Here is a 22,949-nt window from a genome sequence, read left to right on the forward strand (position 1 = left end):
GTGACCCCTGATACAAATATCCTCTCTTGGAGCTACAATACAGCCTGTCTGGTACAGTAAGCCCACCAACATCTCTACTTCTTAAGGAGGCTGAAGCGAGCTGCTCTGTACCTTGTATTGATGTGTGGTAGAGAGCATCCTCACCTCCTGTATTACGGTGTGGTACAGCAGTTGCTCAGCTACAGACAGGAGAGCACTGCAGAGGATAGCTAAGTCTGTACAGCGGATCATCGGCAGCAGCCTACTCACTATTGAGGACATTTACACCAGCAGGTGGTGCAAAAGTAAAGCCTCCTCCATTATGAAAGATGTTGCTCATCCTGCACATGGACTGTTTGCCCCCCTCCAATCAGGCAGGAGACTGTGCAGCTTACAGGCTAGTAATTCCAGGTTGAGAAATGGCTTTTTCTTGGATGTTAAATGACTTCTGAAAACAACATCACTAAATCTGACTGTATACTCTGTGTAACTTACCCTACACTTTGCATTTTATTTCAGTAGTCTCATTAATTAAATTATCTGCCTCTTTTATTACTGCTTATTACAATGCATACTACTATAATATGTCTTTCAGCTATAGTTATCTTACTTTATTTTATGTATTAATGTCATTTTGTTTTATTTTATTGTGTTTATCTGTGATACCTTTATCACAAAATTTATAGGGCAAGTAGCTACTTATGGAATACTTTTTATTATGACGTCTGTATGGAGTTATTGTGTGCACTGTTTAATTACTTGGACTCGAGTACTGTACTGAGTTTAGATTCTACATATGGATGTTGGAATGACAAAAAAAGGTCCTTGGTCCTTGATATTTAATTATTTTACCTCATTACTAGCCCAAATTTGCTCCATTCCCAACTTTTTTTAGAATGTGTTGCAGGCCTTAAATACAGGAAAGGATGTATATTAACAAATGAAATAAAGTTGGCCAGACAAAACAAGAAATATCTTGGGTTCATACTCATACTGTCTGCAATAAAATAAAAAGTAAATCTAAGAATCACTGTTTTTTTATTTACTTGCATTTTCCATACTATCCAACTTTTTCTGATTTGGAGTTGAACTTTCACAACATAACAGGAAATTTCACACAGCTGAAAAGTTGTGAGGGAGTCATGTAATCCATCATCCCCAATGATTGCAACTGCGATTGTTAAGTGTGACAGACCCTATGATTGATGTTGTGTAATGTGATGTCAGCCTAGGTACATTGATATTGGACAATAAGAAGTCTTTATACACTCAAAATAAGGTCAAATAAATTATAGATATTGATAGGTTACAAAATTTCCACATTTCACAGCATTCTAGTGCATTTCAGCACTTAGTTAACAGTCTTTGAAGTGACATGGGTGCATTCAGGAATTTAGTTACCTTTTTTGAAAGTAATTAGTAGAGTACATAAAATACATGGTTTTAATAGTTTTTTAAAACTATATAGCATTGGTCCTCAATCACGGTCCTGGAGGGCCACAGTGGCTGCAGGTTTTTGCTCCAACCCAATTGCTTAATAAGAAGCACTTATTGCTCAAGTAACACTTCTGCTTCATTTTAGTTGTCTTGTCCGTTAAGATTTTGGATCCTTATTGCTTATTTTAGTCTTAAACAGCTATATTCTTGGTTTTTAATTGTTCCCAATTAGCAATAACATGCAAATGACACAAGAGACCAGCATTTCTCCATTTAGCTTGTTACCATTTACACCTGTGTGTATTTATCATGCACTATTGGGTTTAATTAAATACTTGGGAGGAAAGTGAAGAGAAAAAAGTAAAGGACTGAGAATTACTCATCCATTTTAGACTTCAATTCATTTTGAGGATATCCTTAGAAAGGGGAAGAAAATCAAGGATATTAGAATTACCTGACATAGCAGAGTTAAAACACTAACAAGGCAAGAAATTAAATTATTGGCAAGAATTGCTTTCTAATTAAGCAACCAGGTTAGAGCAAAAACCTGCAGCCACTGCAGCCCTCCAGGACTGTGATTGAGGACCCCTGCTATATAGTCAAAAACTGAGCCGAAATAGTCTTGTGATGGACGAAAAGCCTTTACAATTTAAGTGATGTAAAGCCGGCATTGTTTTATCTACTATTGTTAGTTGTGGAGTATCATGAGGTAGAGAGTTCCCAAACTTAAAAACTCCCGCAATGGCTCAAAATGCCCACTAGAGAGGGAGAACTACCAAAACCCTATTAGTCAAGAAAAAAGGTAATGTAGGATCTTTATAAATAGAAATTTTTATTACCCCAAAAAATCTCTAGTAAAAAAATAAGCTCCAAGAAGTATAAGCAAAACAAATTGCCTGAGACAACAAGGCAATCTAGAGGCAAACAAGTCCAAAATCGCCATCCAAAGCACAGAAAAGATACCCACCAAGCTCCAGTGCATTCACAATGAACCGCAACAGACTGTGGGTTCTATTCGACATTCAAATGGATGAGGGCAGTCCCTCACAGTGATGGGCAGGTGTCCCCCACTTCTTCAGGGACCACTAACAAAACTATATACTATATACTTAGATACACATAAACTAAATAATCAACAATCTTAACATAAACAACTGAATCAAAAATATGTAGTGGGTGCCACGTGTACTATTGTCCCCTTTGTCAGTTTGAGTATCCTTAAGGTGTACATAGGGAAATGGGTTGCTGAGGGTTCGCCAAAAATGGGGAACTGCACCTTTAAGGGGAAGACACAGCGTGGACAGGACGGTTGGGCTTAAGACAGTTTAACCCGGAAAGGAAGGTGGAGAGAATGAGAGACCTTGGGCGATGCGAGCAAGGAAAGCAGCAAGTTAGCGCCAAGAAACCATTTGCATTCCACCTGCTGGAAGAAGGTTTTATTTTACTCGGAGATACATGGGAGACATGTCTCTGAAGACAAACATTTTTTTGATTTCACCAGAGCGATCGACCTTTGAGACTGGTAGGGCAGAACATTTTTGTTATTGGCATCAGATGATGACGTACTCTGTGGGGCTTCCAGTATTTCACTGTGCTCATGAACTGTAAGGACTGTGATCCAATTTGGCAAAACCAGGTTATCTCAGGCGAGAACATCTCACACCCTAATCTGTGAAAGTTTGTCTTTTTATATATGTGTTTTTTTGAGGAATAACAAACTGTCTTGTCTGTTAATATGTAAATATAACTTTTTTTTTTCTTCCTTTGCTTTATTGCTTGTAATCTTATGCTGGTCTGGGGCGTGTGGTGAGTGGATCAAAAATAGGACGAGCGTTGGTCATGTTACCCCTAAAGATCTCTATAAGGAACTGCTTTTCTCTAGCGGTATTCTGATCATGTGGCAGCCCTGGGCTTAGATGTTTTCCCGATGCGGCGATAGAAATTAACAAAAAGGAAATAAAAATGGCATGTAAAATCCAACAAGAAAGAGGGGGTCAAGCCGAAATATAACATGAAGGGTCTATTGCTAATTGAAGTTCATGTTTCTTAAATATCACCTTTCTTAAAAATATTTTTAAAAGAGGTACCCAATGAAAAGTTAAACCATACAGTGCTCTCCATAATGTTTAGGGTAAAGACACATTTTTCTTTGATTTACCCCTCTGTTCAACAGTTTACAAAACAAATCAAACAATTTATATGTGATTAAAGTGCACATTGAAGACTTTAATTTAAAGGCATTTGCATACATTTCAGGCAAACCATGTAGTAATGGCAACACTTTTTCCACATGGTCTCCCCATTTCTTGGCACCGAAATGCTTGGGACAACTGGTGTCAAAAGTGTTTGTGATTACTCAGGTGTTTCATTGCTTCATTACTGCAGGCATAAGAGACCTTGGCTACACTTTGGCGTCTACAGTAGCCATTGTTCAACATGAGGACAAGAACTGTGCCAAAGAAAGTCTAGCCATTATGAGGCTGAAAAACAAGAATAAAATCGTTACAGAACCTGGTAAAACCTTAGGATTATCTAAATCAACTGTCCGGAATATCAGTAAGAAGAAAGAACACACTGGTGAGCTTAGTAATCACAAATGATCTGTTAGGCCAAACAACACCTCCATTGCTGATGTCAGAAGAATCCTCACAATGGTAAACAAAAAGCCCCAAACACCTGTCTGAAAGATCAGAAACAGTCTACAGGATGCAGATGTTTCAGAGCCTAATATCCGCAAAAGACTTCATGAACCCACTGCAAGATGCAAACCACTAGTAAGCCACAAAAACAGGACGGACAGATTACAGTTTGTGAAAAAGTACTTAAAACAGCCTGCAGTGTACAGATGAGATGAAGATTTACCTGTATCAGAGTGATTGCAAGAGCACATATGCGCCTCATGCTAAATTTCCCCTGGAGACAAATAAAGTTCTATCTATCTATTTGTTAAACATGGTGGTGGAGGTTCTATGGCTTGGGCATGTATAGCTGCCACAGGTACTGGCACATTGATGATGTAACTGTCAATGGCAGTTACAGAGTGAATTCTGAGATGTAAAGAAACATCTTATCTGCTCAGGTTCCAGTAAATGCCTCTAAACTCATTGATTGGACGTTGCTTCATCCTACAACAAGGTAATGATCCTAAACATACTGACAAGGCAACACAGAAGTTTTTCAATGCTAAAATATGGAAAATTCTTGAATGACCAAGCCAGTCACCTGATTTATATCCAATTGAGCAAGCCTTCCATATGCTGAAGAGAAAACGTCAGAGGACAAGCCCCTGAAACAAGCAGGAGGTATTAGAGGCTTAGCAGAGCATCAGCAGAGAAGATCCTCAGCATCTGGTGATGTCTATGAATCTCAGACTTCAAACAGTCATTTCATGCAAGGCATATGCAACAAAGGACTAAATATGACTGCTTTAATAGATCTGCAATTGCTGTGTCCTAAACATTACAGTGCCCTTTAATAGGGGGAACACATAGAAAAAATTGTCATATCTACACGGAGTGACTGAAATGTATACAAATACCCTTAAAGTTTGCAATGTGTACTTTAATCACATCTGAATTGTTTGATTTGTAATTTTAAACTCTGTAACAGATGGGTAAATCAAGGAAAACTTGTCTTTATCCCAAACATTATGGCAGGCACTGTATGTTGAAAGTTTCCCACGCATGTACAAGTGGTTTTGGTGGCAGCAGGCTACCTGCTTGCACGGCTCTCCTGCTGTTTCAAAAAACGGCATTGTAGATTTAATTTATCCTCAGGAGCAGCTATGGGATATACAAAAGAGGAATATACACACATTGAAATAACCTCTCTCAAAGTAGATTTCAATCAGTAATCAGTAATTGAGTTTACACTAAATGTTTCTTTAGTTTTGTTTTAAAATAAATTGCCTCAAAAATCTACTTAATACTTTTCAAAAACACATTCAGCACGGTTTATTCAAGATATGTGAATGAACTTCACCTTTGGAAGAAATTTCCTTAATGGCAGACTATATAAAATGTACAAAATTGGTCCTTTGGGCGCCAAGTTATTTCACTTGGACAAGATGACAATAGGCATTTTCAAATTTTTTTGCAAACACATCTAAAAAGTATATTTATTATACAAATAACTTGTAAGAATGGGTTCAATAAGGGAAAACAGACAGGGATTCAAGTTAGGCTTATTGTGGTTGCATTTTTGTTTGTCATCTGTTTACTTTTATACTTTTTATCTGGTTGTCATAAACATGTAAATGTGTCATTTTTGCATTATGCTTTGTTTATAATTTTACCATTATTATAGTGATATGAATGAATGTCATTTTTCATAAATATTTTTTCCACTGATTACTGCTATTTTGTGTGCAGTATGTTTTTAAGTGGGCACTGTCACTTTGTGCATTTCCTTGTATAGACACACTAGTCTTTTTAAGTGTAGTTATTATGATACTACATGATTGTTCAGCATGTGATGCCCATGTTATATAAAATGACAACACGGTTAAGAGACCTTTGCAAAAATAAAGGGAATACAGTACTTTTTATCAAACTGAAAGACTACATGTGCATGATTACTAATAAACAGTTGCTTAAATAACCAGAACACCTTGCAGAATGTACATCATAATGATGATGAGAAAAATAGTGAAAGCCCAGATAATAAAACACTAAATTATCTCAATGCAATATACATGATCTCATCTAAATGTTTGTTACCTTCCAATAAAATTTAGCAAGCCCAGTTTTCAAATTTGATTGCCCTGTTGGCCACTTTTTTCATTGTAAACTGTAAGAATAACGGTATAATTTAGAGGGCAACGTCCCACAGAGAAAAAGTTGATTAAAAGGAAAACGGATTAAGAACTTTAAACTAAGCCAAAAGTGCAAATATTTCTAAATACTGTACCTTAATAAATGTAACACGACTGATATCTTCTAAATGCAGAATAAAGGAACTAATTAAACAACGAGAAAAAATAACTGTAATTATTGCTAATATGATTGGAAAAAATACAGCCATGGTGTTCTTTAAGGAATGAATTTGGAAAGCACTGATGAAGCGTGTCTATTGGCCACCCTATAATGACTTAATAAGTCCCACAAAATGGGTTGATGGATCGATAAAAGAGATAAATGATTTACTCTCACGGTGAATATTGTATGTGTCTGTACATTGAAAAAGCTGTTCATTGTACGAATACAAAGCAAATGAATAGCTGTAAATTAAAAAAACAATGCTTCGAAAATAATCTTTTTTCTCCGTTTCGTCACGTAGCGTGTTTACATTAATACACCTGAGTTGCATCTACAAATACAGGGTAATCAAAAATATACAAATTCTCAAAGTGTCCCGATCAATCCACAAGAATTTACACAACTGAAAACTGTTCAAAAGTTTACCTGACTTTTTTCACATAATCGCTGCCCTGTTCTTCACTTTCGCACACTCTCAAGTTGATATCTTGACGACGGCTGGTTGCTAAGGTAAACGTGACCCGGAAGCTCAAATCTTTCGTGCACTTGGTCTATTAATCACCCATTTCTTTTAGGTTAGCCGGCAAACAAGCAAATGCGTGATAAAAAAATAAGATACAAAAATACTGTGCGTTAAAAGGAGTTCCTGAAAACCAGAACAAAAAACAGTCTGATGAAGTATATGAAACTCGGAAAGTTGTTACTAATTTCACTATTAGTGAATCCATAATTTTAGTTACTCTTTACTGCAGCCCAGGATTATGAAATAATATATTTATTCTGATTGTTCCCTCAGCGCTCGGCATTTTTGAATGTTGCTTAAGTCACTGTATTAAATAATATATTTATTTTGCTTAATCTCTCACCGCTCAGAATATTAGAATGTTGCTTCAGTCACTGTATTAAAAAGAGTCAATAATTAGTAGTTTGTGACTGAAAATTAGCATGTTTTGTATATTTAATGTTACTTTGATTCGAATGTGCTATTTTACTGCGACTTCAGGTTAACTGTGATGATATATGGTTTGTTTTAGAGATTGCTTTATTGCTGGAAACTTGAGCAAGCGCTGTGAGTCTGACCGCAGTAGAAAATGTGTGTATCGATTATGTGCAACGCTTTACCGTTGAAAAGAAAAGACATTTTAAAGAACATTACCAATTTGAGAACTCGATTTCCCTAAAGTTTGCAATTTATCTTTAGCATGGATTGAATACTGAAAATATTTTCTTTACGAAGACTCAATTTTTATATAATACCCTCAATATATTAAAAACTAGTTAGATAGTTAAAAGATTTAAAATTGTGTATTATGGGTAATACGGTATAGTGACGAAACCGTAATACATCACTGAACCAATAGGAGGGAGCCACGCGCTAGACGTAGTAAGTGGGACATGGAAGGAAGCGATTGGCTAGGACTAGCTTGCTCCGAGGCTGTGATTGGCTAGTAGTTTTGCGTGTTGAGCTTCGATTGGATAGGTCGCGTTTTCTCTTTCCGCGACGCGGAAAGGCTGTAATAAAGGAAGCTTGAACGACAGGAGTTCGGCTATTAGAGTGTTGTCTCGTGGTTGTAGGAGGGAGCGTGTGTTTATCCTAGTCAAATCTGTTCTTGGTGGAAGTTTGCTGTCAACATGAAGAGGTGGTGGCTAGTGGCAGCGCTTTGCGCTCTTTTGGCATTTAGTAAGTATTTATATGATGAGCTAAATTTAAAGCAAGTTGCCGCTTGCTTACTACAGCTGCCTTTTTAGAAATACCAGACAAGCTGTCAAACCGGAAAGTCGGTTAGGTGATGCGCTTATTTTTTTTATAAATAGTCCTCGCATGCTTTGAAATATTCATTTTCTTAGCATTGTCGTATTTACTATTATGATTTATTTACAAGCTGTGCTATTATTGTAATTAATTGTAAGGTTTTTGGAGTACATACAGCAAGACTCAAACACGTTAATAGTTACAAGTGTAAAGTTTCTCCAGTCACCGTAGTTTCACTCCATCCTCCTGGTCGTTTGCTTCGGTTTGCAAGTCCCCCCCCCGCCTTCATTCTGGAAAATTCTTACTGATGTATCCTCCCACTTACGGGGTCGTCCATCCTTGACTTGCCACTTGTCGTTTTTTCATTGGTTGGTTGAGCAGAGTTTCTATATTAGGTTCGTCTTTCTTTTTTAATTTCTCAAGTAGGTATTGTTCAGATTGTGTTTATTGCGATGTGGTGCGGCTTGGGTAGATTTGGATAACCTAAAAGTTTATTGCCCCTTAAAATTTACGTATTTGAGTTCCAAGTTCACATACGGTTGCCGGTAGGTGAGTAGTTAAGGCACCTGGAGGCCTACTCGCCAGCATATGGGGGATCTGCTCCCTTTTTGGAAAAGGAAGAGCAGAAACGTACCCACTGCCTGCGAGAACTGTGAACTTGACATTCGGCGTTGCATTTCAATGTGATGGAAACGTACCATTTTCCTGTGCTTTGCAGGGAAAAGGAACTCCATCACGGTTGGCGTCATACCTTGCAGATATTAAGAGACCCGCATGAGAAGACCATTCATGTTCCCTTAAATGTGCCTTTCTTGCAGTGATCAGTTATGTTAGCTGGTTTAATCCTATGCCCCCTACAAGGCTTCTGAAGGAAATCACTGGCCCCATTTGCCCAATCGGTGTAGTGTTCTGGTAAGAATAAATTGGCAGAGACCTTGTCGTTGACTGTCTTTTAAGGAAACCTGCATATTTAGAGTTCAAGTTGGCGATTTTATTGTAAGCAAGATGGTACTTCTCAACGTCTATTGTCGAAATGTTACCCGAATAGACACCGGTTTTCGCACAATTTAAATACCCTAGCGAGTTAGACGTGAACGAGTGTGCTCTTGAATTGGTGTCGTCTAGTGGCTAAGGTATTGCTGTAATTTGAGTGATTTTTCTTGACCCTTGACAGTGCACTCGAGGAGTATAGTATGGAGGCTTCCACCACAAATCTAAAATCCTTTTACTACCAGTCCCACATTTGCATTGCAGATTTAAGGCCCAACTATGTTTTTAAAAACTACATTTGACCTACATCAGTAGTAATTTCAGGTTAGAATACCTCCCTTCACTTTATAAATTCTTTTCAGTAGAGATGAAAGCACTTGCCTGTTACACCCTTACCAAAGACTGTGATGTAGTCACTAAATGTAATTTTTCAAATGTATAAAAATTTAGAAATTGTTACTTGATTTGTAAGTAATTTAAAATGTTTGGGATAATGACTGCATTTTAATGCCTGAAAGGCACAATAATACAAAGTGCATGTATGTGAAGTGTGTTTTTCACAGCATTTCCTAAAAAAACATTTGCAAGAGGAAATATTGTCTCTGTTAATTTATCAATTGATGTACACTGTGCCTATAAAACAACTTTACCAATACAAGTGTCCTTTACTGTAGGTGACTGGAGATAAATTGCTCTTCAAAAATGCTCTTTGTCAGTGATATTTCCTCTTCTTGACCATCCATTATACAAGGGCATGTACATTAGCACAAGTTCATGCATGTCAATATTGAGAGGGTGTGATGGAAGTATTTTAACACCTTTGTATGCTTTGATTGCAGGCCTAACAGATACAGCATCTCATCTGTCCAAGTTATTTTTGAATAGTGTCCCCAACAACCCATACCTGACTCATTGTTGTCACGATCAACGACTGACGCTTTCCCCCCTTTAACCATAATGCTAGTGTCTGTTGTGAAAAATAATTAGTTGAAACATTTTAAAATAGTTTTGTACAGAATTGCTTTTTTAATAGTGTTTTCAAATGGACCCTGCCACCTTTTTAACAAGTGTTCTTTTTTTACAGCTTCAGTTTGTGCAGATGAGGATGTTGATATTGATAGTACAATTGAAGAGGATCTGGGGAAAAGTAGGGATGGGTCCAGGACGGATGATGAGGTTGTTAAAAGGTAAAATCCTTTAAGCTTTTCAGTTTGTTTCTTGCAAGTGCATTTTTGACATGTTACAAGAGGGCAGTATCCAAAAAAACTCGATCCTCAAAAGGCTTCGGCAGATAAATGGCATGCTATTGTGAATTACTGTTTTAAATAACAGGAAACCAATAAAATGAGTACAAATCCCCTGCAAAGCATGGCCCCAAGAAATACTATTGAATATTTTGTAACCAGTATTGTTTGATGTGCTGCATCACATTCAAATGTCAAAATATAGAAAAACACGGTTGATTTTGCTAATTGCTTTACCCTACCCAATCACTGTTAACAGATTCATTTTTGCTGTAGAAAGAATATTTGCTTCTGCTGTACTGTTGTCCTGGTGTGTGGGTTTTTTAATATATATGCTGAAAGAGAATTTTGCGTGTTTTTTTTTTTTTTTTAATAGAGAAGAGGAGGCAATCCAACTAGATGGCCTGAATGCTGCTCAGATAAAAGAACTTAGAGAAAAATCAGAGAAGCACGTTTTTCAGGCTGAAGTTAACAGAATGATGAAATTAATTATTAACTCTTTATACAAAAATAAGGAGGTAAGCGTGAAACAATTTGCTTCCTTTTGACACCTGTCTGTTTACATTGTTTTTATCTTCATTCAATAGTGGTCATTGTTTACCTGAAGGAGTTGTAATTCAGTAATAAACACTTGGTCATTGTAGTCTTCTCACTTGTTCTGTTTTTTTGTTTAACAGATTTTCCTCCGGGAACTTATTTCCAATGCCTCTGATGCTTTGGATAAGATTAGACTGCTGTCTCTCACAGATGATGCTGCCCTCTCTGGTAATGAGGAGCTGACAATAAAAATTAAGGTTTGTTAAAGTAATTTGAAAGTAATTTTTTGTTCATTTACAACTAAACTTCTGATGCTGCTCTGATTTATAGAGGACAACCAACATGATTTTGTCAATGTAGGAATCCCTTGGTTACTGGAGCCTCTGGTTTTTGGGTTGGGTTAACTTCCTAGTATTTCAACTATCTTTGACATGTATGCTAGGATCTTAAGATTTGCTCATCAATTTAACCAGTTAAGTCCACTTTAACACTGAGCTATATAAGTAGAATGACACTTTTGTAAAAATATTTTACATTGAATTTGTGTAACTGAAACCTTTTAGTTATCATATTCAAGAGTGAGTAAACTAAACATGCATTCAGTGTTAACATGCAGCTGGCCCAGATGTTAAACAAGGACCTCTTTTTTTTTTTTTTTTTTTTTTTAAACACGTGATTGCTGTGATAACATTTTTCTTTTCTCTTTAGTCTGATAAAGAGAAGAACATACTGCATATAACTGACACAGGAATAGGAATGACGAAGGATGAGCTGGTGAAGAATTTAGGCACCATTGCAAAATCTGGAACAAGCGAGTTCTTGAACAAGATTACAGAGATGCAGTCTGAAGGTCAATCCACATCTGAGCTTATTGGACAGTTTGGGGTTGGTTTCTACTCTGCCTTCCTTGTGGCTGACAAAGTTGTTGTTGCATCTAAGCACAACAATGACACACAGCACATCTGGGAGTCTGATTCTAATGAATTTTCAGTAATTGAAGATCCTCGTGGCACCACACTGGGCCGTGGTACCACTATCACGTAAGTTTTTTTTTTTTTCTTTTTCCCCCCCACCTATCTCTACCACAAATAGATACAGCTTGACATCTTGAATTTTCAGTGACACACACCTATGCAAGCAGTGACAAATTGTACAACTACAAAGTAGAAAGGAACACAATGTTTTTGCAAGATTGAATTGGCACAAGATTGTTGTACTACATCGCTCCTTCCATGGATCCTTTCATATTAAGGTGTCTGCTGTAAAGGCAGATATGGAGTATATTTTGCCCTAAAGCAAGTACTTGTCAATATTAGTCTGTTTCAAGCTACATTTTTAATTAGTTTTGGGATTTAATTATAAACTTGTACAATTTTTACATTTTGCCCAGTTTAAGTCTCGGAAAAGGTCTGGAGTTAAGTGTTTTGCAAAAAGCAGATATTACACAGATGAAATCTAAATTTTTTGAATGACCATATCTTGTCGTACCTGTTTTATTGAGAAGTTGTGAATACTGAATTGCAGACTCTGTTGTTGTTTAGGCTTGTAATGAAGGAAGAAGCATCAGATTTCCTTGAACTTGAAACCATCAAGAATTTGGTGAAGAAATATTCCCAGTTTATCAACTTCCCTATCTATGTCTGGTCTAGCAAGGTTGGTCTTGCAAATCATTTTGATAATAGCACTATTTTTCTATCCAAAAATAGTAACCCAGGGTAGACCTGTTTGGATTAACTGGTTTCATTAAATTTTATGAATTGTCAATATAGACTGAAACTGTGGAAGAACCCATTGAAGATGAGACAGAAGAGCAAGAGAAAAAAGATGAGGTGGAGACAGATGAAGAAGCTGAAGTAGAGGAGGAAGAAGAACACAAAGAAAAAGCCAAAACTAAAAAAGTAAAATAGTATTTGGTGTCCTTCTCCCCTCCCCACTAAATTTTTAAATGCTTTTTATAATGCAACTTTGTGTTTATCAGGTTGAAAAAACAGTCTGGGATTGGGAGCTGATGAATGATATAAAACCTATCTGGCAGAGACCACCTAAAGAAGTTGAAGAGGACGAGTACAAAGCATTTTATAAAACCTTCTCTAGAGTAGGTATCAGGTGAACAAATGTGCTTTACCACAAAGGTTTTGTTTGTTTTTCTTTCCCTTTTGCTTGCAAGCCAGGTTAATTTAAAAAAAAAACTCCCTAGTTTTATGTCCAGTTTAACTTAGTACCATTCTGAATGTTAATTTTTTTTTGTATATACAGGATTCTGAAGATCCATTGAGTTTCATCCACTTTACAGCTGAAGGTGAGGTGACCTTCAAATCTATATTGTTTGTGCCTAGTGTTGCTCCAAGAGGACTTTTTGATGAATATGGTTCAAAGAAGAATGATTTCATAAAGGTAAGTACTGCCAGCTTGTTTTAAAATTCTAGTATACATATTTTCAGCTATATTTAAAGATGTCTTTTATAGGCAGTATAATTTGAAGCCAAGATTCTCCCAACTTAATGTTGGAATATGCTGCCTTGCACCTGTAGATTTTTTTTTTTCTGTAGTCCCCAAGCCAAGAGACTTACTTAAATTGACTCTGCAATTACTAAAATGCTGAGAAACCACCACTTTTAATCTTGTCAGGTTCCTTGCTAAGCAAGCATTTTATGCATTTTCTTTGTAGTTCATTTTTGATTGAATACTCAAGGTTCTGTTTTGTGATGAGAAGTGAAACCTGAAATTTGTCAGGCTGTAAAACAGGCAAAAAGTTAACACTAGAACAATCTAGATGGACAGGCGATTTCAGCCCAACAAAGCTAGTCCGTTCTATACTCTTAATTTTTCCAAAATAACAAGTAGTTTGGAAGGTCCTTGGTCATCTACCACGCAACTTGATAACTTGTTCCATGTGTTTGTAGTTCAGTGTGATTTTAAAAACTTCCTAATGCTTATGTGAAATTTGCCTTTAACAAGTTCCATCTGTCGCCATGTTCTTGATGAACTCATTTTTAAAGTATCTACTCTAGCAAGTCCCTTAAGTTTAAACCTTGGTCCTTAATTTCATTTTGCCCAAACTGAAAGGGCTCTTAACGTTTCTTCATAACTCATCCCCTGTAGCCTTTTGAGCCCATGCTTGGCTCTTCAGTAAAACTCCTGCAGTTGTGTTGCTTAAATAGTTTCCTTAATTCTTTCCATTAATTTACCTTATGCATGTTTTAAGCTTACTGGCCTATAGTTGCTTTGAACTGCCCAGTTACATTTTTTTTTAAATAACTGGATATTTGCCATTTTCCAGTCCTTCTGAATTTCTATAGTGCTCAATGACTTCCTAAAATGTCAGTGGTTTATATATGTACTTGATCTCCTTAAAAACACCAGCATAAATATCTGGTCCAGGTAATTTTTGTTCGGATTTCAGCCTGTTTAAGCAGTACAGTCATTTTTACTGCTGGGATGTTACCGTAGAAAAATGAATGTTTAGAGCATCTGCTATTTCATGGTCTGTATTTAATTCCCCTTTCATTTCTAATGCATTTGAGCCCCTCCTTGACTGTTGTACTATTAATGCAGAAAATCTCTGGGTCATCTTTCTTTCTTGTTATATCTTTAGTGGATGCCCTCATACTCATGAGCCCTATGATTCATATTGGAGTTGCCAGTCTGTTGTACTTGTTCCTCTTTTTTTTTTTTTTAACCATTGCATAGTTTTAATTTCCTACTAATTACAAATTTTTGGATGCACCTGTCCTGCATTATATGTGGACAATTTTTAAACCTGTTCCACTGCTCCTAGATTGTCTCCACACTTACAAGCCTATCCCAGTCCATCTTCAGACTTTGCCATGTATGCACAATATTTTCCCTACTAAAAAGTTTGTTTTGCATCCACACTCTTCCAAGACACTGAATTTCATTATTGTGGTCACTTGACTCTAGTGGTTCAGTCACTCTCAATTTTATCCTGGTTATTCCAGGATACAGAAGGACTTTCTGAAAGTGGTTTAACACTTTTTAGCAAAAATTTTGTATTGGGTGTGGTGAGTATATAACTCCCACATCTGACTGGATTTTGTAATTCAAGGGAAGTTTTTTTTTTAATTTTTTTTTTTAACATTTTGAAATTGGTTGGCACTTGTTTAGCATCCCCATAGAAGCCTGTGTTAGGAAATTTGGTATCCATTTTCAATAAAAAGAATTTCTCCACCTTTACTACAAACATTGGGAAAGTTAAATTCTCCTGGTACTTTAACGTTTTCTTGGGTGGAATATCACTTTGAATTTTATTTTGAAAATGGTTGCAATAAACACCTATTACAAGAGTTTTATGTTTAAACTGCCCTTTCTCTGATGCAAGGACTTTGTCCAACTAGGGCAGAAAGACCCTTGGTATATTACCCTTTTAACAGTGTAAATGCATTAGACCAGTGTTTCCCAACCTCGGTCCTGGGGGCGCACTGGCTGCAGGTTTTTGTTCCAACCAGATTCCTAATCCATGACAACACCTGATAACCCAGATCTCAATTAGCTGGTATTTTTCTTTTCTACATTCAGAAAAGCACAGCAGCCTGATTTTTACATTTATAAGACATTTAGGCATTTAAATCTATAGCAAAAGCAGAAATTTCTAAGTCTTTTGTTGGTTTCATCATTTTGCCCTTTCTGTGCAGTTTTTCCCTTTAGTTTGTATTTTAATGACAATTAAATGAGCAGAGTAGACACGCTGCAACTACTTGAGCGTCAAGCCCACTAATTAGTAAATTGAATAATTAAACAATTGGAACACCTAGAAAGTAGATCAAATTTATTTATTTTACTAAACTTAGTTTTCTAATTTCTATATTGTTCCCAAAACACAGAACTTGGGGAAATAACAGTTCACTTAACTAGCCCTGGAATCCAATTAAAAACAGAAGCTGGTTGGAACAAAAACCTGCTGCCATAGTGGGCCCCCAGGACTGAGGTTGGGGAAACCCTGCATTAGACTAATGTGCTCTGGCATTTGAGCAGTGCCGGTTCCTAAAGTTGAATACCTGGGTTTCAATAGCTCAATTTTGTAGTGTAATAAGATGATCCTTTCTGGTCCAAGTTGTTGCATAAATTTTTTTCCCCCCCTATTTGCAGCTTTTTGTCCGTAGAGTATTTATCACAGATGACTTCCATGATATGATGCCCAAATACCTGAATTTCATTAGAGGTGTGGTAAGTAGACAGTGTTTTATACTTCATACCGATTTGTACTTGTTAAATGTGAATTAGTTATACAACTGTTCTACTTTTGCACAGTAAAAGCTGAGTGAGAAGAAATGGACATTGCCAGATCTTTTGTTGCCTTTCTCCCACTGTTCAGTCTTAAAGATTATAGAATAGTGTTTAGTTCTCCATAACTATACACCAGGAATATTTAACTATTGGACATGGTGCTTGTCTAAGCAGGAAAAACATTGTCTTGGTCTTGATTTCTGTACATTAACTAAATTTTGTATTTAAACTTTCTGCAAGCTGGTAGGAAAACAAAGTGCCAGAAGAGAATGTAAAACTCCTTAATCATTTTGATTGTGTTTAGGGACATGTACTGGTTGCTGTATGAACTTCTAGCATTTTTCAGATTGTAAATTGCAGATTCCATTTTCCAAGAATTGCATTGTGAAAACTGTTCCTTTTGGATTTTTAGGTTGACTCTGATGATCTTCCTCTAAATGTATCTAGAGAAACATTGCAGCAACATAAATTGCTAAAGGTGAGCATGTATTGCAGTGCTTTTCTGGTGTAAATCATGGAAATTTTTCACTTCCATGTAAGCAAGTGCAACAATTGTATTTCTTTTTGATAGGTTATACGCAAGAAACTTGTACGCAAAACTCTGGATATGATCAAGAAGATTGCAGATGATAAATACAATGACAAATTTTGGAAAGAGTTTGGAACCAACATTAAGCTTGGTGTAATTGAGGACCACTCCAATAGAACACGTCTAGCCAAACTGCTGCGATTCCAGACTTCTCACAGCGAGACTGTGCTTAGCAGTCTTGAAAGTTATGTTGAACGCATGAAAGAAAAACAGGACAAGATCTACTTTATGGCTGGCACAAGCAGGAAAGAGGTATAGTAGTGGAAAAATGTGTAGGTGCCACCTACCTGTGGTCTAAAAGATTTATATCGGCTAGTACAATCATGACAAATTCTGTGTAGGACCAGATCAGAAGCCAGAGTTTGTGCTGTAAGATAATTGGCTAGTGTACAGTTTTATTGAAGTCTTTACTGCATGGGAGATGATTGTAATTTCTACTTTAAACAGGCAGAATCCTCACCTTTTGTTGAGAAGCTGTTGAAAAAGGGATATGAAGTGGTTTATTTAACAGAGCCAGTTGATGAGTACTGCATTCAAGCTCTCCCTGAATTTGATGGAAAGAGATTCCAGAATGTTGCAAAAGAAGGTCTGAAATTTGACGAAAGTGAAAAGGCAAAGGAGAAGAGGGAAGCTTTAGAAAAAGAGTATGAGCCTCTCGCCACCTGGTTGAAGGATACAGCTCTCCATGACAAGGTAGGATTGTGCTTTAAACAGTGTGGTTATCTTGGGGAGTCAATGCACAATTGGTTATATGGAGTTACAGGTATAATTTTTTTTGATACTTTTTAGGTTGAGAAGGTTGTGCTGTCCCAGAGGCTCACGGACTCTCCTTGTGCTCTAGTTGCAAGTCAGTATGGATGGTCTGGAAATATGGAAAGGATCATGAAAGCACAGGCTTACCAGACTGGCAAAGACATTTCTACAAAGTGAGTGTGGAAAGTAAAATTTGTTTAGCATGTAATTTATAAAATTTAACTTGAGTAATTTAAACTTTATTTTTTTAATCTCTAGTTACTATGCCAGTCAGAAAAAGACTCTGGAGGTTAACCCTAGACATCCCCTTATTAAGGAACTTTTGAAACGTGTACAGGTAAGTGGTCAGTTGGCAACAGTTATGTATTGGTTATTAATGTGTTTCAAAACTATCAGCATATTTCTGTAAAAACTGTTGACTAAATTAACTTCATGTGAGGTTTTTGATACTGAGTAAAGGGGATCACTCTGGAACTCCATGTCCAAAGAGGCCACCATGCCTCTAGGTGATGGATGCAAGAGGCAGGGTATCCAATCTAATTCCAAACCTGTTAGTTCACACATTTCCAATTGGCTTTAATGACTAAACCAAATGTACAGAGGATGCACAGTATTTAAAGAGTAATTGTTTCATATCCCCCTTTAATTTTGAATGTCAAAAAAGCTTACTGTGTATTTTTCATGCTGTCCTTAAAGGAAAATAAGGAAGACCAGACTGCTTCAGACATGGCTGTTGTATTATTTGAGACTGCCACTCTTCGTTCAGGTTACCAGCTAGTGGATACCAAAGCATATGGTGAAAGAATTGAAAGAATGCTGAGGCTTAGCATGAATGTAGACCTCAATGAGAAGGTAAGATTGTCTCCTGTTGTGACCTGTTTTTCTGTAGGTGGGGAGTGAAGAGTCTCAATTGGACTTATTCCAAAGTCTCTGGGCTACTAATACAACAGTTCAGTGGCCACAACAAATGAAGCTGGCAGACCTGTTTTTATTTGTTAAATATTTCTTGCACTGTAATGTTATACAACATCTGCAGATATTCCTGCTGTGGTATGCCAGTTTTAAGTTCCTAAAATGCACATCACTTTCCTTGGTAAAGTGCAGATGGACTTGGTTCAAGTGTGATCTTTCCATCTGCTGGGCAAGCATCAAGTGCATGTTACTGGGCTCAACCTGTGTCCTGTGGTTAAATTTTTAACTGCAATGTGTATTTTCATAAGCACCTTGAGCACAGAGAGGTGTTATAAATCTGAGTTTTAGAGTAAAAACCCTGCAACACAATTCTGTTCCAAAGGTGCTGAATGAATATTTGTTGAACTTCCAGTTTAGTGTACACCATCCTTATAGAAAAATATGCAGAATTAATTGCATTAATTTTTCTGTACAAAAATTGCACTGATTTTTAAAATCAAAGATGTCTGCTTAGAATACATATGCATCAAGGAAAGTAAAGCATAATTAAGTTTTTTAATTTTTGTCATTCAACAGTTTATACTCCCAACACATTTGTTCCATTCAGGTTCAAGTGTGTTTTTGTTTTTTACCTTAAAAGGTAACTTGTATTTTAAAAATCTCATTTTAGTCTAGCATGCTTGGCTTTTTACATGAATAAGTAGCATGGTAGTTAAAGTACAAGGTTGGCACCCTCCATCTTAGCTGAATTTGTAGACCCCATATTGTCCTTTTAGTTTACAAATGTGTGTTTTTAGGTTGAGGATGAACCTGAAGAGGAGCCAGAAGATGTAGCTGAAGAAAATGAAGATGACACAGCAGATGAAGAGGAGGTCACAGAAGACACTAACGAACAGGTTAACAAGTTAAATATGTCATTTGTATAGGGGTTAGTGCTGGGTGATATGACCAAAATTCTGTATCACAGTATTTTTCAAAATTCTACCGTTTAATGGTATTGAATGATTGAATGATGATTTCCCCCCGATGCATGAGGTGGATGTTAATCATATTTTCCACTACAATTACTGCAGTAGACTGGCTAAGAATAACCTATTCCACTGTCATGAATTGTACTAAAAACATTTTAATGTACACATGTATTAATACAGGTTTGCATGGCTCCATAAGTGATCATTTTCAAGGGTGAGATACTAATGAAGAGAAGGAATCGCATTGCATGACAATTGCAGTCAAAATAGAATCTTTTTATTGAACAAGTTTTGCAAACTACTAATTTTAACACATTTTCAACCACCCAAAGAGGCATTTAGACTTCAGTAAAATCCAGAGGTGCTTGTTAAAAGCTGTATTGCACTGACCATCTTAGAAAAGGAATAAATAGTAAACTTTTTGTCAACCAACTACACTTTTTGTTAATGTTAACAATATCTGTCCACTGACACATTAGCTATATGGATTGTAATGGTTATCTCGATCCACTGCTTTTTTTTTTTGGTCATAGGTAGTACCTTGAGTCAGACGTCACTTGTAGATGCGTTTCTTAGTGTCCTCTAGCTTCCTCAGTTTTACCTGAGGACGTGGAGGGTGTCTATTTTGGTTCCATACATTCATGGTACTCCAAAGCATGTTTGCAGCTAAGGTGGTGCAGCAAATTGCTTGTGTTGCTGCCTCCAGCAACAATTTTTAGCTCGACAGCATTTTCCAGTAAATAGTTTTGTCCACATCTGACCTTGTTTAAAACAAGTATCTCCAGACAGGCTCCTTTTTTCGACAAGAAGCTACAGGTTCAGTTTCAGAATGTCCTCTGTCCATTTTAACCACTCCAATACCTCCACTAACACATCCACTGCACATTTAGTTGTGTAGCTGTGAAGTCGTCCCCCAAGCCTCCAACCAAAACACAACCCCCCCCCCACACCGGTTTCCAGCTGCCCAATGTTCCACATTAGGCTGGTTGGTGGTATAAGTAAAATCCATACCATAAACGGTTTTTGGTGTGAACCGGTATACCTCGCAGCACTAATAGGGGTAATACATTTCTAATTTGGCATGGTTTATAGATCTGAACAGTTTACCGATCAATGGAGTGTGTGTTTCATTTTTCTGAACATAATGCGTCTCAAACCTAGTCACCCAGAGACATTTATTGTGTGAGGAATTTCCTGGTAGTAAAGAGATTCATGCATCTAGTATTTTATAAGGGTATACTGTTTGGATCAGAGCCCACTCCAGCTTGAGGTCCATGTTATATTCTGGTTTATAGGTGCATGGCTGGCATTACAAGCTTAACTATCCTAGTCTGCTTTCAGTTATTTTGAAACTGGTGTAACGGTATCTCACCTTTTCCTTTCTCCCCTGCAGCCTTCAAGTGAAAAAGACGAATTGTAAAGCACTGAAGTATTATGGGACTGGGTTTGGCTCTTGTACACAGTTGGAAGCAGTGCATTCACCAACTATGTCATGACATGTTCAGGACTCTGCACTTTTTGGGGCTGGAAACGAAGGGGCTCAAGAGGGTTTTTTAAGCTGTGTGTTTTTGTTTTTGTTTTTTACATTCCTCTTGAATTGTAAATTTTGTTAATATTTAACTGACAATGTCTTCAAAGTGAACCATTAAATGTTTCCAAAAACTTCTTGTAAGCTTCTTGCATAGGACAGGATCGACGGAAACCTACAAAATTTAAGTTGTGTGCTGGCTGGCATCTTATGGGCAAAAAACACTTCAGTTCTCGGGTTGTACTCTGGTCAGTCTTTTGGTAATACTTGGAATATCCGTACATTGGCCCTGGAGTGGAGATGTGCAAAAAGTGAGGTCCAAATGTTGCTGCTTTATAAAGTAGGCAATCCAAAGGAACCAAGGTACACCACATGATCTCATACAAACTACTGTTAAGACTTGATTAATATTTGAAATCTGTATTGGTTAGGCAAGGCAACCTTTTGATTTTAAAGATGGCATTTAAATATTGGTCATGGATCAGGATAAAAGTCTTTTGAGTTCAAACATTCTTGAAGTGTTGATTCTGAAGCAAGGTAAAGTCAAGTGAGAGCAGTGGCACAGGCCATTTCAAAGGCAAACTTTAGGGGTTTGAGTTGTGCAGCAGAGAGAACATGTATTTTAAACAGCATGTTTTCATACAAATGTTGTAGCTCAAAGTGTTTTGTGATGAAGAAAATTTTATAAATATACAAATTCGTAATAAGTAACATCGATTTAGTAATGCCATCCATCCTCTTCTGCTTATCTGAAGTAGAGTCGTGGGGGCAGCAGCTTGAGCAGAGAGGCCCAGACTTCCCTCTCACCAGCCAATTCTAGCTCTTCCTGGAAAATCCCAAGGTGTTCCCAGGCCAGCTGGGTGACATAATCCTGGTGAGATACCTAAGCCACCTCATCGGACTCCTCTCGATGTGGATGAGCAGCAGCTCTACTCTGAGCCCCTCCTGGATGACTCCGCTTCTCACCCTATCTTTGAGAGAGCCCAGACACCCTGCGGAGGAAACTCATTTCAATTCACGATCTCGTTCTTTCGGTCATTAGCCATAGCTCATGACCATAGGTGAGGGTAGGAGCGTAGATCGACTGGTAAATTGAGGGCTTTGCCTTACGGCTCAGCTCTTTTTTTCACCACAAAAGACCGATGCAGAGCCCGCATCACTGCAGACGCCGCACAGATCCGCCCGTCAATCTCACGATCCATTCTTCCCTCGCTCGTGAACAAGACCCCGAGATACTTGAACTTCTCCACTTGGGGCAGGATCTCACCCCCAACCCTGAGAGGGCACTCCACCCTTTTCTGGCTGAGGACTATGGTCTCGGATTTGGAGGTGCCGATTCTCATCCCAGCCGCTTCACACTCTGCTGCGAACCGCTCCAGAGAGAGCTGAAGATCACGGCCTGATGAAGCAAACGGGACAACATCATCATCTGCAAAAAGCAGTGACCCAATCCTGAGTCCACCAAACCAGACCCCTTCAACACCCTGGCTGCACCTAGAAATGCTGTCCATAAAAGTTATGAACAGAATCGGTGACAAAGGGCAGCCCTGGCGGAGTCCAACTCTCACTGGAAATGGTCTCAACTTACTGCTGGCAATGCGGACCAAGCTCTGACACCATTTGTACAGGGACCGAACAGCTCTTATCAAGGGGCGCCGGTACCCCAAACTCCCGGAGCACCCCCCGAGGGACACGGTTGAACACCTTTTCCAAGTCCACTAAGCACATGTAGACTGGTTGGGCAAACTCCCATGCACCCTCCAGGATTCTGCTAAGGGTGTAGAGCTGGTCCACTGTTCTGTGACCAGGACGAAAACCACACTGTTCCTCCTGAATCCGAGGTTCGACTATCTGACAGACCATCCTCTCCAGAACCCCTAAATAGACTTTTCCAGGGAGGCTGAGGAGTGTGATCCCTCTATAGTTGAAAAAACTCTTTAAAAAGGGGGACTGGAGGGTGTGTTCCAAGTCCACAAAACACATGTAGACTGCAAACTCGGATTCTGCTAAGGGTGTAGAACTGTTCTACGACCAAG

At 37.8% G+C, this 22,949-nt stretch overlaps 2 protein-coding genes across 3 annotated transcripts in view; one reads left to right on the plus strand and one right to left on the minus strand.

Moving 5' to 3' along the window:
- The window catches only part of LOC120534313 (putative tetratricopeptide repeat protein 41), a 98,894-nt gene extending 90,180 nt beyond the window's left edge, over nucleotides 1–8,714 (minus strand). The window contains exon 1 of one of the 2 annotated variants that reach the window (XM_039761808.1): nucleotides 8,321–8,714. The gene's annotated coding sequence lies outside the window, so the exon portion shown is untranslated. Of the gene's footprint in view, nucleotides 1–6,818; nucleotides 6,936–8,320 lie in introns of those variants that run through there. The other variant, XM_039761807.1, reaches the window with a different exon arrangement.
- Nucleotides 7,928–21,050, plus strand: hsp90b1 (heat shock protein 90, beta (grp94), member 1). Its single transcript, XM_039761810.1, has 18 exons — nucleotides 7,928–8,073; nucleotides 10,220–10,322; nucleotides 10,756–10,897; nucleotides 11,057–11,173; nucleotides 11,625–11,956; nucleotides 12,458–12,569; nucleotides 12,686–12,814; nucleotides 12,895–13,011; nucleotides 13,173–13,310; nucleotides 16,023–16,100; nucleotides 16,573–16,638; nucleotides 16,732–17,001; nucleotides 17,197–17,442; nucleotides 17,539–17,675; nucleotides 17,761–17,839; nucleotides 18,199–18,354; nucleotides 19,212–19,310; nucleotides 20,779–21,050. The coding sequence occupies exons 1-18, from the start codon at nucleotides 8,025–8,027 to the stop codon at nucleotides 20,803–20,805; spliced, it is 2,397 nt and encodes a 798-aa protein (XP_039617744.1). The 5' UTR covers nucleotides 7,928–8,024; the 3' UTR covers nucleotides 20,806–21,050.
- The last annotated feature ends 1,899 nt before the right edge of the window (nucleotides 21,051–22,949 follow it).

This window comes from Polypterus senegalus, chromosome 8, assembly GCF_016835505.1.
Source record: "Polypterus senegalus isolate Bchr_013 chromosome 8, ASM1683550v1, whole genome shotgun sequence".
Classification (NCBI taxonomy): Eukaryota; Metazoa; Chordata; class Cladistia; order Polypteriformes; family Polypteridae; genus Polypterus; species Polypterus senegalus.